At 39.7% G+C, this 14866-nt stretch overlaps 1 protein-coding gene across 1 annotated transcript in view; it reads left to right on the plus strand.

Moving 5' to 3' along the window:
- Sin3a (SIN3 transcription regulator family member A) overlaps nucleotides 1–14866 on the plus strand; it is a 54392-nt gene that overhangs the window by 13139 nt on the left and 26387 nt on the right. Inside the window, exons 2-9 of the mRNA XM_005347409.3 lie at nucleotides 1439–1659; nucleotides 4568–4744; nucleotides 6385–6491; nucleotides 7448–7730; nucleotides 8962–9213; nucleotides 9879–10031; nucleotides 10157–10315; nucleotides 12606–12695. Of these exons, the coding sequence (XP_005347466.1) occupies nucleotides 1471–1659; nucleotides 4568–4744; nucleotides 6385–6491; nucleotides 7448–7730; nucleotides 8962–9213; nucleotides 9879–10031; nucleotides 10157–10315; nucleotides 12606–12695 (1410 nt within the window). The 5' untranslated portion in view covers nucleotides 1439–1470. The remainder of the gene's footprint in view (nucleotides 1–1438; nucleotides 1660–4567; nucleotides 4745–6384; nucleotides 6492–7447; nucleotides 7731–8961; nucleotides 9214–9878; nucleotides 10032–10156; nucleotides 10316–12605; nucleotides 12696–14866) is intronic.

Genomic DNA, 14866 nt, shown 5'->3' on the forward strand with positions numbered 1-14866 from the left:
AGGAGAGGAGAGGAGAGGAGAGGAGAGAGTCAGAGAGTCAGAGAGTCAGAGAGTCAGAGTCAGATGAGACTTACAGTTGCCTTTTCTTTTCCATTATGGTCCCAGGAATTGAATTTAGACCGTCAGTCCTGGCAGCAAGCACCTTTACTTACTGAGCTATCTTGCTGGCTTCTAAGTATTTTTTCTTAACTGTAGTATATTATGTTTATGTTAAGGATACTGAAAAAAGTAGGTTCCTGGACAAAGTGCATTTAGACTTTGTGTACCCTTTGATGAGAATGCCACTCCCTACAAAGATATTGTTAAGCTGAAGAAACTTCTTGTACTTAAAGAATGTGAGAAAGGGCCAGAAGGAAACTTGGAAGCCATCTATTCTATCTTAAGTTTTTTAGTTTGAGGTGCTAAAAAGTACTTGAAAACAAGAGTTTTTTTTAAATGTACTTTTTTTTTTTTTTTTTTGGAGACAGTTTTTCTATGTAGCACTGGCTGTCCTGGAACTTGCTCAATAGACCAGACTCGCCTCGAACTCAGAGATCTGCCTGCCTCTCCCTCCTGAGTGCTGGGATTAAAGCGGTGTGGCTCCACCACCTGGCTGTACGTTATTTTTTTTTAACGTAACCTTTGACCTCATTTTTCTGGCATATCATCACTCTATGATAGCTTTAGTTGTAACAATTGATAATTATATAACGAAACCCATCTAATACCAGTCCCTCCTTTCACCTTCATAGTGTGCATACTCTGCCAGTACTAAATTTTGAGAGTTGTATTTGCAGCATATGAGTATATAACTAGTATTAGCTATAATAGTGTTTTGGGAGCTACCTTTGGCTACTGTCCTACTTATGTGAAGAAACACCATCAGCAGGACAATTTAGAGGAAAAGCATTTTAATTAGGGGCTTCTTTACAGGTCAGGGTTATCGTGGCCAGGAGCAGCTGGGCAGGCATGGGGTTGGAGCAGTAGCTGAGAGCTTATTTGTTGAGGCACAACTAGGAAGGGGGGGAAGGGGGGAGGAATAGCTGGAAATGGTGTGGGCTTTTGAAACACCCAGTGACATACCTCCTCCAACAAGGTCACATCTCCTAGTTCTTCCTAAACAGTCTATCAACTAGGAACCAAGCATTCAAATATATGACCTAGGGGACCACTGTCATTGAAACCACCACAGGAGAATGACTAGAAAAGGAGATTTTTAAAATTACTTGCAGTTTTGAATTGTAGGATTATTTTCAACTTAGTGTTACCAGATTGATTAAAACTCTCTCTGAACCACGTCTCTCCTAATCCTAACTTGCTCGCTGTGAGGTGTGTGTAAACTATTTGGTGATCATTTCTAAGATGAGTAGATCAGTTCTGAAAGTCAGGCTTACATTAAACTTGGGGAACTGCGTCATACTAGAGGGAGATTTTAGTTGTTACTTTTTGGATTTTACAGGTTTGTAGTGCATTCCTGAGCATGAGTGCAGAATGAAGCGACGTTTGGATGACCAGGAGTCACCGGTGTATGCAGCCCAGCAGCGAAGGATTCCTGGAAGCACAGAGGCTTTTCCTCACCAGCACCGGGTACTTGCCCCTGCCCCTCCTGTGTATGAAGCAGTGTCTGAGACCATGCAGTCAGCTACAGGAATTCAATACTCAGTGGCACCCAACTACCAGGTAAGCTAGAGCCAGGGGAGGGAGTAGGAATAAGGGGTGAGAGTGGTGGTTTCATCCATTGAGAGTGGTTTTTATAGAGCATAGAGCTACCCACGAAAAACTTGATGTGAGATACATATGGAGATGTTTTGAATATATGCATATGGTAGTGTGAAAACCACCAGATAACAAAAGTCATGTAATGACCTCTGAAGTTCTCTGCATATTGCTTGTTGACCCTTAATCTTTCTTCCACCTCCTTAAGGCCTCTCTCTCTCTCTTTGTGAAATTTGTTCTCATGGAGCCCAGACTAGCCTTGGACTTCTGTCCTCCTACTTTAGTTTCCCAGTTGTGGGGTTATAGGCTTGTGCTACCTTACCTTGCTTCTTTGTGTTAGTTGAGGTTAATTCCAGGGTCTTGTGCATATCAGTAACCACTAACCCTTCTTTGTTACTACCTTTTCTTTCTTTCTTTCTTTCTTTCTTTCTTTCTTTCTTTCTTTCTTTCTTTCTTTCTTTCTTTCTTTTTCTTTTTTTTATCTTTAGGCAGGGTCTCACTGTGTAGCTGTGACTGACCTGCAAGTCTTGGTTTAGACCAGGCTGTCTGTCTCTGCCTCCAAGTGTTTGGATTAAAGGCATATACTACTACACCTCACTTGGCTTTTTTATTTTAATTTAATTCTTCAGTGAACTCAGAGATTGAACTCAGACCCTCATGTGCCAGTAAGCACCTGAGTGTCAGTTTCTCAGGAGTCTCCTGTGAAGCAGTGTAATGCTTGCATGTGAGGCTGATGGAGCAGTAAGTAACAGATGGTTATTAACTTAGGGCTAGAAGAAAAGGGGTTTTGCTTGTGGGGTTATTTTTATTTTCCAAATAGATTTATAGTTATCTTGTCTGTTAGATACAGTTGTATATATCCTCAGTGGTGTGTGCTTGTAGTAAACGCAGCTGTCTCAGATATTAGCAGAGGATAATTAATAGTGCTATCTTGTTACTTCGAAGTTCTAGGGACCTGGTCCACAGCCCTTGCTTGCTGGGCAAGCACTGCCTCTGAGCTCAGATCTTCAGCCCATATAATTAAGTTTTTTTGTTGCTTTTTGTCTTTTTTTGGGGGGATAGGTTTAGAGATAAGGTTTCTCTGTGTAACAGTCCTGGCTGTCCTGGAACTAGCTCTGTAGAACAGGCTTGACCTTAAATTCTCAGAGATCCTCCTGCCTCTGCCTCTCAAGTGCTGGGAGTAAGGCATGTGCCATCACTGTCTGGCCATATGATTAAAGTTTTATGAAAACCTATAAAACACATAATTTGAAATAGAAAAGCTCAGATTGAGACCCCTTATGAAACATGTATGTATTAGAATTTGTAGAATTAATTTAATTTTTTTTCTTTCTTTTCTCCCCTTTTTTTCTTCTTTGAGGTAAGGTCTCTTCCAACCCAGACTGTCCTTGAATTTGTTGTGTAGCTGAGGACGACTTAAACTTTTGCTTTTTTTTTTCTTAATATTTATTTATTTAGTATATAATATATGCCTTCAGGCCAGAAGAGGGCACCTGACCTCATTACAGATGGTTGTGAGTCACCATGTGGTTGCTGGGAATTGAACTCAGGACCTCTGGAATAGAAAGCAATGCTGTTAACCACTGAGCCATCTCTCCAGCCTAAGACTTAAACTTTTGGCCTCTGTCTTCCAGCTGTTGAGATTGCAGGCAAGCACCAGCACATCAGGTCTGAGTGCTGGAGGTGGAGCCCGAGGCTTCAGGAGCACTGAGCACATACTCTTTCAGCTGAGCTGCATCTCCAGCCCCTTCCATATTTTCTTATCCATTTTCTTAATAATGTAATAATTTTCTTTTATATCTGTAATTTTACACACAGTTGTTTTTTTCTCTCTCCCGCACAGAGTGATTTTTATAAACTTGTGAGAATTTGTGAAAAGCCTTGTTGTTTTCTAAGTTGGGGTGTACAGTTTATACTGCATAGAGAAAGTAGATTTTACATTGCTCAGTCTCCTCATTTGGAGATGAAACAGTCAGATCTACTGACATTAAAACTGTCCCTCCCCCCATTATTTACTTATTCTTTGTTTTAGAGGCAGGATCTCCCTCTGTAGCTTAGGTTGACCTGAAATTTTCTATATCGATCCAGTAGACCTCAAACTTAGAACAGCGCCACCTTCTTTAGCTTTTTTTTTAATTTATTTTTTTAATTTAATTTTTCTAAAATATTTATTTATTTATTATGTATACAATGTTCTATGTGTATGCCTGAAGGCCAGAAGAGGGCACCAGATCTCATTACAGATGGTTGTGAGCTACCATGTGGTTGCTGGGAATTGAACTCAGGACTTTTGGAAGAGCAGGCAATGCTCTTAACCACTGAGCCATCTCTCCAGCCCCTTCTTTAGCTTTTTAAGTGCTGGCATTATAGGCATAAGTTCCTACTTTCGGCTTTAATAGTTTTGAAATAGGAGAAGTGCTCAGGAAATTTATTACTATTATTACTATTTGTGACAGGGTCTCACTGTATGTACTTATATACACACACACATATACTCACTATACATACATATATACACGTGTGTGTGTGTGTGTGTGTGTGTGTGTGTGTGTGTGTGTGTGTGTGTGTGTTGGCTGTTCTGGAACTCAGAGGTATCTGCCTGCCTCCACCTCCCTAGTGCTGGGATTAAAGATATGTGCCCCACACCTTGCTGAAATTGCTGAAATTGAATTATTTTTAACATCTGTAAAACATTAAATATAGGAGGACTATAACATCAGTAATTCCTTTTTTTTTCTGGGACATTTCGTTTTGTTAGTATCTTTGTGCATGAAGAAATACATAGGCATGCTTTGTAGATTTGTGTTATTTCTCAGATGTGTTTGAGGAAGAATGCCCAAGCCTGAATTTGTCTGTATTTTTCTCACTCCAGGTCTCAGCTGTGCCACAGAGTTCTGGCAGTCATGGGCCCGCCATAGCAGCAGTTCATAGCAGTCATCATCACCCCACAGCTGTCCAGCCTCACGGAGGCCAGGTGGTCCAGAGCCATGCCCACCCAGCGCCACCAGTTGCACCAGTGCAGGGACAGCAGCAGTTTCAGAGGCTAAAGGTGGTATTCTGTTTCTTTACTTGGGTCATTGTGTCTTCGGCAGGAAGTAATGCCTTCACCTAAGAGAGTGGGGTTTGAATTACAAGAAGTTTTGCTTTTGAATCCTATGTGTATTTCCTTTTTTGTATATTTTCCTGTGTCTGTGCCTAATCCCGAAAAACATACACTCAGAAAATGTTGACTGTATGAATGCATGATACTCAAACACACCAGAATTGAAAGATCACTTAGAAAATGAAGTCTGGGTTTGAGGTGCTTTCTTTTAGATGCAAGACTTCTTAGTATTATAAGATTTTTATTGAGTACACACATATCTAGGAGCAGTCCAATTTGGGAATAACAAATTTGCACCATAATATAAAATACAGCTCAAACTTAATATTTCTATGCTCTGAACATCTGAATTTGTGGGCATCTTTAAATCTGTGCTTTGTAAAACATGCTGCTTTTGAGGCACATTTTATAATGCAGTTTGGGGACAATAGCTGTGACTGAAGTGTCAGTGTTTTCATATGTCCTGCTGAATGCATAGTGGTGCTGTGGAGTACTTGAGGCATCTGGGAAAACTGGTTGAAGCTTGTGTTTCCGGCTAACCTTTTTGTTCCATTTTTGTTTGAGTATTGTTGGTGTGTGTGTGTGTAGCATTTGCTTAGTTTTCAATTTTTCTGATTTACACTTAGGTAAATCAGTTTGAAACCACATACAAAACAATGTAAATTAAAACTGAAGTGATGAGAGTTGTTTTATCTTCATTTGGTTATAATAGCTTAATTCTATCTAGGGGCTTGCATGTGGGAGGAGCAGTATGCCCCGAAGTGCATCTGTGTGTCAAAAATGTCTGATCTTTGTTTTCCCTAATGTAGTCCTTCCTCTTACCTGACAGCTTGCTTTCTACTTTTTCATTTACCCATAGTTAACTTGTTGAAAACTGGGGAAAAAATTTCCAGAATAAGCAATATATAAACTTTAAATACTGTGCCATCATGGTTAATATTTTGATGAAATCTCATTCAGTCCCCCATCCCAAGTGGGATATAAATCATCCTTTTTTAGCAGACTGACTGGTTTTAGTTTTGCAGATAGACTACATAAGATTATTCCCTTGCTGCTGCTTCTGACATTCTTCACAGGGCCTCATGTACTTGTTTGCTAATGTGTTCTTGTCTTTAGGTTTCAGCTTATAAATCACCTCTTTGATTTCCCTTGCTTTGACAGAGAAAGTGATTCTGTTTCCATGTGCTGTTATGACTTTCAGTCATTGTTTTACACCCATTGAGTTAGGAGTTATACTAGATAAGAGCAGTTTCTGTGCAGTTAACGATTTTAACTTGTTATTGAATCTTCACCACCTGTGTTGGTTGTGCTGTGTTGTATCTTAGCACGTACTTATAAAATGACTACATGAATACTATGGTAATATAATTATTAGTCACTGATCATTCCCTATAGAATTATTCATGGCAAGGGTACAGAATTTGAGTTGATTTTTTTTTTGTTTTAAATTTGAATCATATTTTAAGTGTTCATACTAATTTCTGGTACTTCATATATAATTCACTTACTGTCTTGATTTGAGTATGGATGATCTGTTGTTAAGAAGTTTTGACTTCTTACCTATTTGAAATGTATCCCTGCCTCAGGTGGAGGATGCCCTGTCCTATCTTGACCAGGTGAAGCTGCAGTTTGGTAGTCAGCCTCAGGTCTACAATGATTTCCTTGATATCATGAAGGAATTTAAATCTCAGAGGTAAAAAATTTGTGCATTGAAGTTTGTGCTTGGCTTTTTTTTTTTAAAGATTTTTATTTATTATATATATAGTGCTCTGTCTGCATATATGCCTACTTGCCAGAAGAGGGCACCAGACCTCACTACAGATGGTTGTGAGCTACCTTATGGTTGCTGGGAATGGAACTCAGGAAGAGCAGTCAGTAGTACTCTTAATCTCTGAGCTATCTCTCCAACCCAGCATGTGGATTTTTAGTGAGAATATATATATATATACACACACATCACCCCCTTTTATAGATTATTATTTTCATCTGGGGAATGCTTTTGAGATTAGGGTCTTGCTATATGTAGTTCAGACTGGCCTTGAACTTTGGGCAGCCCTATTGCCTCAGCCTCTCAAGTGGCATGTACAGCTATGCATCACTGTATTTTGATTTCATGAAGGAAATTGCAGAGTTTTTAGGCTTTTTGTTTGTTTGGTTTTTGGTTTTTCGAGACAGGGCTTCTTTGTGAAATAGTTCTGGCTGTCCTGTGTACTAGAAAATTTTAACTAAAATCTTTCTTGGTGCTTATTTCAGTCAGGGAAGTAATAGTGGTAAATTGATTTTATTTATTTATTGTTGTAAGATGCCCTGCTATTCTGGCATGACTGTGAGAGTAACTCACCTGAACAGTCTAGACATAAAACTCATTACAGTTCATACTGGTATATTAAAGATTGGGCCCAGCTTGGGAATTACAGAGATGTACTCTCTGTACATCTGTTTGATAGAATTGTGTGCATGAATGTATATTTTATTTAAAATTTTGACCAAACCTATAACTCTAAAGCTAAGTGGCTTTGGAATTTAAGTTCTTTGGCCTTGGTTATTATGTTTTCCTGTTTAGAGAAAATATAGAAGTTAGTTTTCCTCTAGGTTTTCTGTCAAGCCTGCCTTTTATCACTTCTCTTTCTTTGTAATTGTTTTTGTCAGCATTGATACTCCAGGTGTGATTAGCCGTGTGTCCCAGTTATTTAAAGGCCATCCTGACCTGATCATGGGCTTCAATACCTTCTTGCCTCCTGGCTACAAAATTGAGGTGCAGACTAATGACATGGTGAACGTGACAACTCCTGGCCAGGTTCATCAGATCCCCACCCATGGCATCCAGCCCCAGCCTCAGCCACCACCTCCACATCCTTCTCAGCCTTCAGCCCAGTCAGCTCCAGCTCCTACTCAGCCAGCTCCTCAGCCCACACCTGCCAAAGTCAGCAAGGTGAGTCATGGGAAGACACCGCATCCCTAGACAGTACTTCTCAGACATTCCCCTGTATTAGACTCAGATAGATATCCAGGTTACAACAGTGATGTCGTTAGAGAGGATGTTGACATCTCACCCCAATCACATGGTTCATGTTTATGGTCACTTAAGTCATCATGCCAGCAGACTGTAGGACTCTGCCCTCCACTTCTGTTTAGTTAGCCTCTGAACTGGCTTTGTAGTAAGTAGTCCTTTGACACCACAGGTGGAAAGAAATGAAAGTATGTGTGTGGTTTGCTTTGTTTTTTAACTAGGGTTTTCTGTGTTGCCCAGGCTGGTCTTATAATCCTGGGCTTTGGTGGTCCTGAGTAACTGTAACTCTAGGTGTTACAAACACACCTAGCTCAGAAATGATTGTTTTTATCATGGTCAAATTAGACTCTACTTACATGATTGCCATTTTATAAACGTTGCAGAGCTGGGCATGATGACATGTGTATAAATCTCAGCACTTGGAAGGTGGAGGTAGTCGGATAAGGAATTTGATGATACCCTGAGTTGTATAAAATACTGCCTCAAAAACCACAATCAAGTTGCTCCATTTGGCAGGTCAGCTGATAATCACAATAAGTGAAAGATACTCTTAATCTAGACAGAATAGTCATTAGCTACATAAGATTGGATTTTAGGTCAAGCAAATTCAGCGTTTTAGTCATATTAGCTAAATTTTATGTCTCAAGAACCAGCATGTAGCTGGTGGCTCTTGTGTCTGATGACATTTTAGAGCGCTCTATTGAACAGAGCTGGTGTAAAAACATTTCATATTGGATTATGGGCACAATTAATTGTGGTGTTATTCTTGACATTAAAAATCTGTGTAGGATGAGTTTTTCTTTTCAATTTGCACCTGTTAAGCTAGTGAGCTTAAAATTTGCTTGTGAAAAATTTATAATTAGAAATAGCTTCTTATTTGAGGTTGTATTTAGAAAATTTGATGTTGAGATAGTGTCAGAATGTGAAAAGTCTGTTATATATCATTTGAATTGAACCAAAATGGCTTGGCTTAATTGATCAGTACTTAATGGCTTAGATGAGTAAAAAAAAAAAAAAAGATATGGGTTGATCAAATACCTTGTTTTTTTTTTTTTTTTTTTTTTTTTTTGTTTTGGGTTTTTGGTTTGAATTTTCTTCCCTAGTGTCAAACCACCTATGCTCTTGAGGAAAATAAAGACTTTTTTCTTTTTAGCCTTCCCAACTACAAGCACATACTCCAGCCAGTCAGCAGACTCCCCCACTCCCACCATATGCATCCCCACGTTCTCCACCGGTCCAGCCTCACACACCAGTGACAATCTCCTTGGGAACGGCCCCATCTTTGCAGAACAATCAACCTGTGGAGTTTAATCATGCCATCAACTATGTTAATAAGATCAAGAACAGATTCCAGGGCCAACCAGACATCTACAAAGCATTCTTGGAGATTTTGCACACATACCAGGTAGGGGTACTCATTTATCCCCCTTTAAGCAGGTCTTAGACTCTTAGACTCTGATCCTCTTCCCTCGGCCTCCTAAGCAGATGGGATGTTAGTTGTTGCCAGCACACCTAGCTCAGAAATGGTTGTTTTTGTCGTGGTCAAATTAGACTCATACATGTCTGTCAGTCTCCGAGTATTTATCTAGTCTGAGGAGAGCTAGAATATCCATTATGCCCAATAGTTCTTACTGGGAATATCACCTGATTAGAACTGTAATGGTGTTTAGGAAGTCACTTGTACTCACCTGCTTTGCTCGTTCTGCAGCATCTTGTCAGGATTTTTATGGTCACTAGCTTGTTAAGAGGATGCTTGTTTCATGGTGCAAGTCTCTGAGGGTAATTTGTATATCATGATTAATTTATAAGAGAACATGGAGAAGATTTTCTAATGTCTTGTGTTTTATCAGTTTAATTGACAGCATTTATATGTTCTTAGTTTTATAAAGACCCGTCTTTCAGCATCTTTTTCAAAGGCTGCAATCAAAATAGTAATTAAATACTTCCTTTAATGTAACTTAAGTAGATAACATAATTTAGACATATCACATATTTCAGAAAACAATTGTTCCGAGTGTGGTGTAGGATTCAGAGCAGTATGTATCATCTGTCTCTTTTGTCATTCTTCAGAAAGAACAGCGGAATGCCAAGGAAGCTGGAGGAAACTACACTCCAGCTTTGACCGAGCAGGAGGTGTATGCTCAGGTGGCACGTCTCTTCAAAAACCAGGAGGATCTGCTTTCTGAGTTTGGACAGTTCTTGCCAGATGCCAACAGCTCGGTGGTAGGTCTCATTTAGACAAACTGTATTATTTAAGATTGTCACCATAAGTTTGAAAGCTATAGTTAGAGTGGACTTTTTAGATGACACTTTGATCAGATTATTAATTTCTCATATGTCTTAATCAGCTTTTAAGCAAAACAACTGCTGAGAAGGTTGACTCGGTGAGAAATGACCATGGGGGTACTGTGAAGAAGCCCCAACTGAACAACAAGCCACAGAGGCCCAGCCAGAATGGCTGCCAGATCCGCAGACACTCTGGGACAGGAGCCACGCCACCAGTGAAGGTGAGAGTAGACAGTAAGGTGGTCGGAACCTGTATATCCAGAGCAAGTACTATAGGTCACAGAATTTCCCTACAGAGCTTCTTAGCAGCTTTGCAAAAGGTAGGTAGGAAGAACACTCACTGTGTGGATTAGTGTGGTTTTTGTTATTTTTTTTTCAGTCTTTGCATTTTTCCTATAGTATCTCTTCTTTGCTGTGAGCCTCCTACTCTTTTTTTTTTTTAACCAAGATTTACTAATTCTTCTCATGATCAAATGTGTTAAACTTGCCTTGTGTTGCAGGAAGAAGTTTGATAAAATTGATAAATTGATAAACCATAAATAAGTAAATGGTGTCTGAGGAAGCTCAACTCTTTTGAGCATAGTGCCCCTGTAATGGCAGAGGCTTTGTTCAATCACTTTGACTAGGGGTCTGTCCTGTCCTTGGTTCTTTTTGGGTTGACAGATCTTACCTGTTTTATCTTAGTTTTCCAGGAAAGCAATTTGGGCCTTGCTAGAGGGAAATCTTAACCTCCTGTTAGTAACTTCCTACAATAACTGTCAATAGAAAACCTAGCTTGTTCTCTTTGATTTAGTGTGTTGGTGATAAAAAAGGAAGCTGTATGTATTCAGTGTTGAATTTCTCTAGGAATTCTAAAGTGTGATATGGAGTAGAGGTGTCTGTCCTAGAGCTAGCTCTTGTAGACCAGGTTGGCCTCGAACTCACAGAGATCCACCTGCTTCTGCCTCCCAAGTGCTGGGATTAAAGGCATGTGCCACCACAGCCTGGCTCAAACATCAGTTTTCAAGTAGAACCTTTTCTTTTTCATTTGTCCCCCAAATGGTCTATTAACATTAGTATCAGAATATAATAAAACATAAATAACTTTAAAAGTTCCCACAGTCCTTACAAATTTAAACACATTAAAAGTTCAGTCTCAGCCCAGTTATTGTAGTGTACTCCTTTAATCCTAGCACTCAGGAGGCAGAGGCAAACAGATTTCCAAGTTCGAGGCCAGCCTGGTCTACATAGCTAGTGCCAGGATAGGCTCCAAAACTACAGAGAAACCCTGTCTCCACCTCTCCCCCACCCCCAAAAAAGTAGTCTCTTTCAAATAGCCAGTATTTTAAAAATCTGAACTCTCCTTAAAAGTTTAGAGTCTCTCCATTATGGGCTCCTGTAAAATCAAAAATGAGCTAACTACTTTCTTTAAGTGGGAAGGACCAGGGCACAGCCTCAGTCTGATTAAAGTAAAACCAAACCCGAGCTGTTTAAAGAACTGTGTCCAATGTCTGGGATCCTCTTCTAGTCTTCTCTGCTCCTCCAAAGTGTCTGGTTCACTTTTCTGACTCCAACCGCTGCAGCAGACAGATTGTCATCGAAGCTCAGGCTGGTTCTACTCCACTGCTGGTGTTCTTAGCAGTCCTCCTAATGGTACTCACATCTCTAGAATGCTCGGTTCTTATAATGTAGCTAGGCTGCCCTTTCACCAGTAGCCTCTCCTAGGCTTTTTGTGCTGCCAAGCCTCAGGTTCTCTACGTGACCCCTCTAATCTTAGGGCTTCAGTTGCTACTCAGCTGCACCTTCATGTAGCCTCTCCCTGTGTCAAGCCTCAGCTGTTCTCTTATGCTTTCCAGTAACACCTGGAAGACTTTGACACATGACCAAATTTGACTTCCACTTCAAGGTGTGACCTTGGCTGCCTCTATCAGCAGCTTTACCACCTCAGTGAGGCTGATCTCTTAATTGCTGCCAGTTTGTCTCCAGCTGACCAGCATTAGTCCTCAGTAACGCAGAGGTTTCACTTGAATGTGCATGTGCCCACTCACTCTCACAGGCGCTCGCTCTCTGTCTCTCTCTCATTTTTTTAGACAAGGTTTCTCTGTGTAGCCCTGTCCTGAACCATAAAGTCTTAATTAAGGACAGCAGATAGCTCCAATAGAGTCTTTGAACTTAACCTCTGAACTTCACAAACCAGGCTTAAGTTATGGTTTCGAATATTCAGGATTTTCTGAAGGTAACAGAGGCAGGAGTATCCTAAGATTAAAGCCAGCACAATTTAATTCTAAATATTGGTCACATTAATTCTAAACATTGGTCACAAGCGGGAACGTCTGTGAGCAGAGTGATCTAAAAGCCTTTGATGGAAAGAAACTGTCAAGAAAACTAAAGTAGAAGAAAAGGTTATGATAGAAATTTGTGGCTGAATTCTCATTTGTTCCATGTTATTAGTAGTAGAGCTATTGTAGCAAAATTAAAGAAAATCACTCTGTGTTTGTTTTTGTTTTATTTCTTCTTCTTTTTTAATTCCAGAAAAAACCCAAACTGCTTAGTTTAAAGGAATCTTCAATGGCAGATGCCAGCAAACATGGTGTTGGAACAGAATCATTATTTTTTGATAAGGTAAGTAATGGGTAACATTTGATAGTAGTTGTTAAGGACGATCATCTGATCTCCAAGGATTTGTTTAAAATATGTCAACTGATGAGGATTTTTTGGTATTGTTTAATTAAAGAATTAAATATTGTATTTAATTCTTTGATTTTGTTTTATTTGGAGACAGAATTTTTTCTATATGTAACTTAAGTTGGCCTTAAGCTCACCTTGTAGCCTAGGCCTTCAGTTCCTGATCCTTCTTTGGCCACCCAAGTGCCACCACATAATAGCCCACCTGTTCTTTTTTTATTTTTTATTCATACACACACATTTTTTTTTTTTTTAAAGTGAGGATCTTAACTACATCTCACTATGTAGTCTTAGCTGGCCTGGGATTTACTGTGTAGAACAGGCTGACCTCAGATTCATAGAATTATGTCTGCCTTTGCTTCCCTAGTGCTAGGAAACAAGGGTATATGCCCCCATGCCCTGTTTCCTAGACTGGTTATGGAGCTCAGAGGCTCAGACACACACACTAGGCATATTCTCAGCAGTTGAGCTGCAGTGCTTTAAGTGACTTGTAATCTAGTTATTCTGCCACTTCCTGGTGGTACAGGAGTGAGAATTCTCTTACATCATCACCCAGATTTGCCTCAAACTTGCTCTGAAACCAGGGATGAGTTTTAACTACTATTCTTCTTCCTCTGCTTCCTAAATAGGCTATAGGCACACACCACTATGCTTAGCTTGAGAACTCTTGACTACTTGAATGTTTTTAAAGATCTTAAGTGTTTTTATGCAGTAGCTAGAGTTGAAGTTTCTGGTGGACACCATGAATTCTATTTTAGTTTGACTATTTCTGTATTTGATTCTGTCCTTAGAGCGAGCTGATGATTAGCAAGCAGTTTCCATCAGTAAAGTAGGCAGTTGACAGGCTTCTCACAGGACCTCTGGGTGTTGGCAAAAAACAAATTATTTAATGGTTGCATTAATGATAGTTCTAGATAGTTGTCTGTCTCTGTGTCTTCAGGAGCTCTCCTGATGAAGGATAATGGTATTAGTAGTACATTTTTTGTAGATATGTGTATGTATATATACATAAATATATACAATTAAAAGTATGTTTATAGTAACTATCTCAAAGTTTCTTTTTAATTCACTGGAAAAAGAAATGGTTAACGAATGACAAGATTTACTGTGCATTTATCATTTAGGTTGAGTGACTATCATTAGGGCCTGTTGGACAGTTTAAAAGCTGATACATTAAAAGGAAATAAATGGCATACACTACAAAAAGTGCAGTCTTCTTTCATCTGTAACATTAAAAGTTCATATTTCAGAAGTTGGGTGTTAGTGGTGCACACTCAATCCTAGCAACTGACAGACAGAGGTAGGAGACTTGCCACAAGTTGTCAGCCAGCCTGGGCTATGCAGTGAAATCTTGCCTCAAAAAGTAATTTTTTAGGGGCTGGAGAGATGGCTCAGAGGTTAAGAGCGCTCACTGTTCTTCCAGAGGTTCTGAGTTCAATTCCCAGCAACCATATGATGGCTTATAACCACCTGTAATAAGATCTGGTGCCCTCTTCTGGCCTGCAGAACACATGCAAGTAGAATGCTGTCTACATAATTAATAAATAAATCTTTAAAAAAAATAATTTTTTAGTAAAAAGCCTTTCCTATCAAGGTTGTGCATCTGTGAATTCCAGTCTGTTCTGTGTAGTGCCTGTTTTGTGCCTCCTGCTACATAGGAGGAGGAATCTGAACAGACAAGTATTTTGGTAAGTCCTAGGCATGCAGGTCCAGAGTGCTAACTACTGGCTTTTAAAACTTTTAAAACACTCCAGACTTACCACCTCATTTGGTAGTTTTACATTTTCTGTAAGCTGCTAAATATTTTAATTTTTGAGGCTTTTAAAATGTTAGTTTTCAATTCTGTAAGTAGGACAATAGCCTAATATGTGTATGTGGGGGGGGGGGTTGCGTGTGCAATCAAAACATAAATGTCTGTCCTCATCTTTCACCTTACTTTGAGGCAGGGTCTTTTGCTGAGCACCATTGACAGCTTAAGGTAGCTGGCCCTGGAGTTCTAGGGAATCTCCTGTCTGCCTCCTGTAGGTGTGCTGGGATTACAGATCGTACACTGCTGCGTCTGACTTTATGTGGTCTGCAGATCCCAGTTCTCTCCTCAAACTTGCATT

The sequence above is a fragment of the Microtus ochrogaster genome, chromosome 5 (assembly GCF_000317375.1).
Source record: "Microtus ochrogaster isolate Prairie Vole_2 chromosome 5, MicOch1.0, whole genome shotgun sequence".
NCBI classification, from domain to species: Eukaryota; Metazoa; Chordata; class Mammalia; order Rodentia; family Cricetidae; genus Microtus; species Microtus ochrogaster.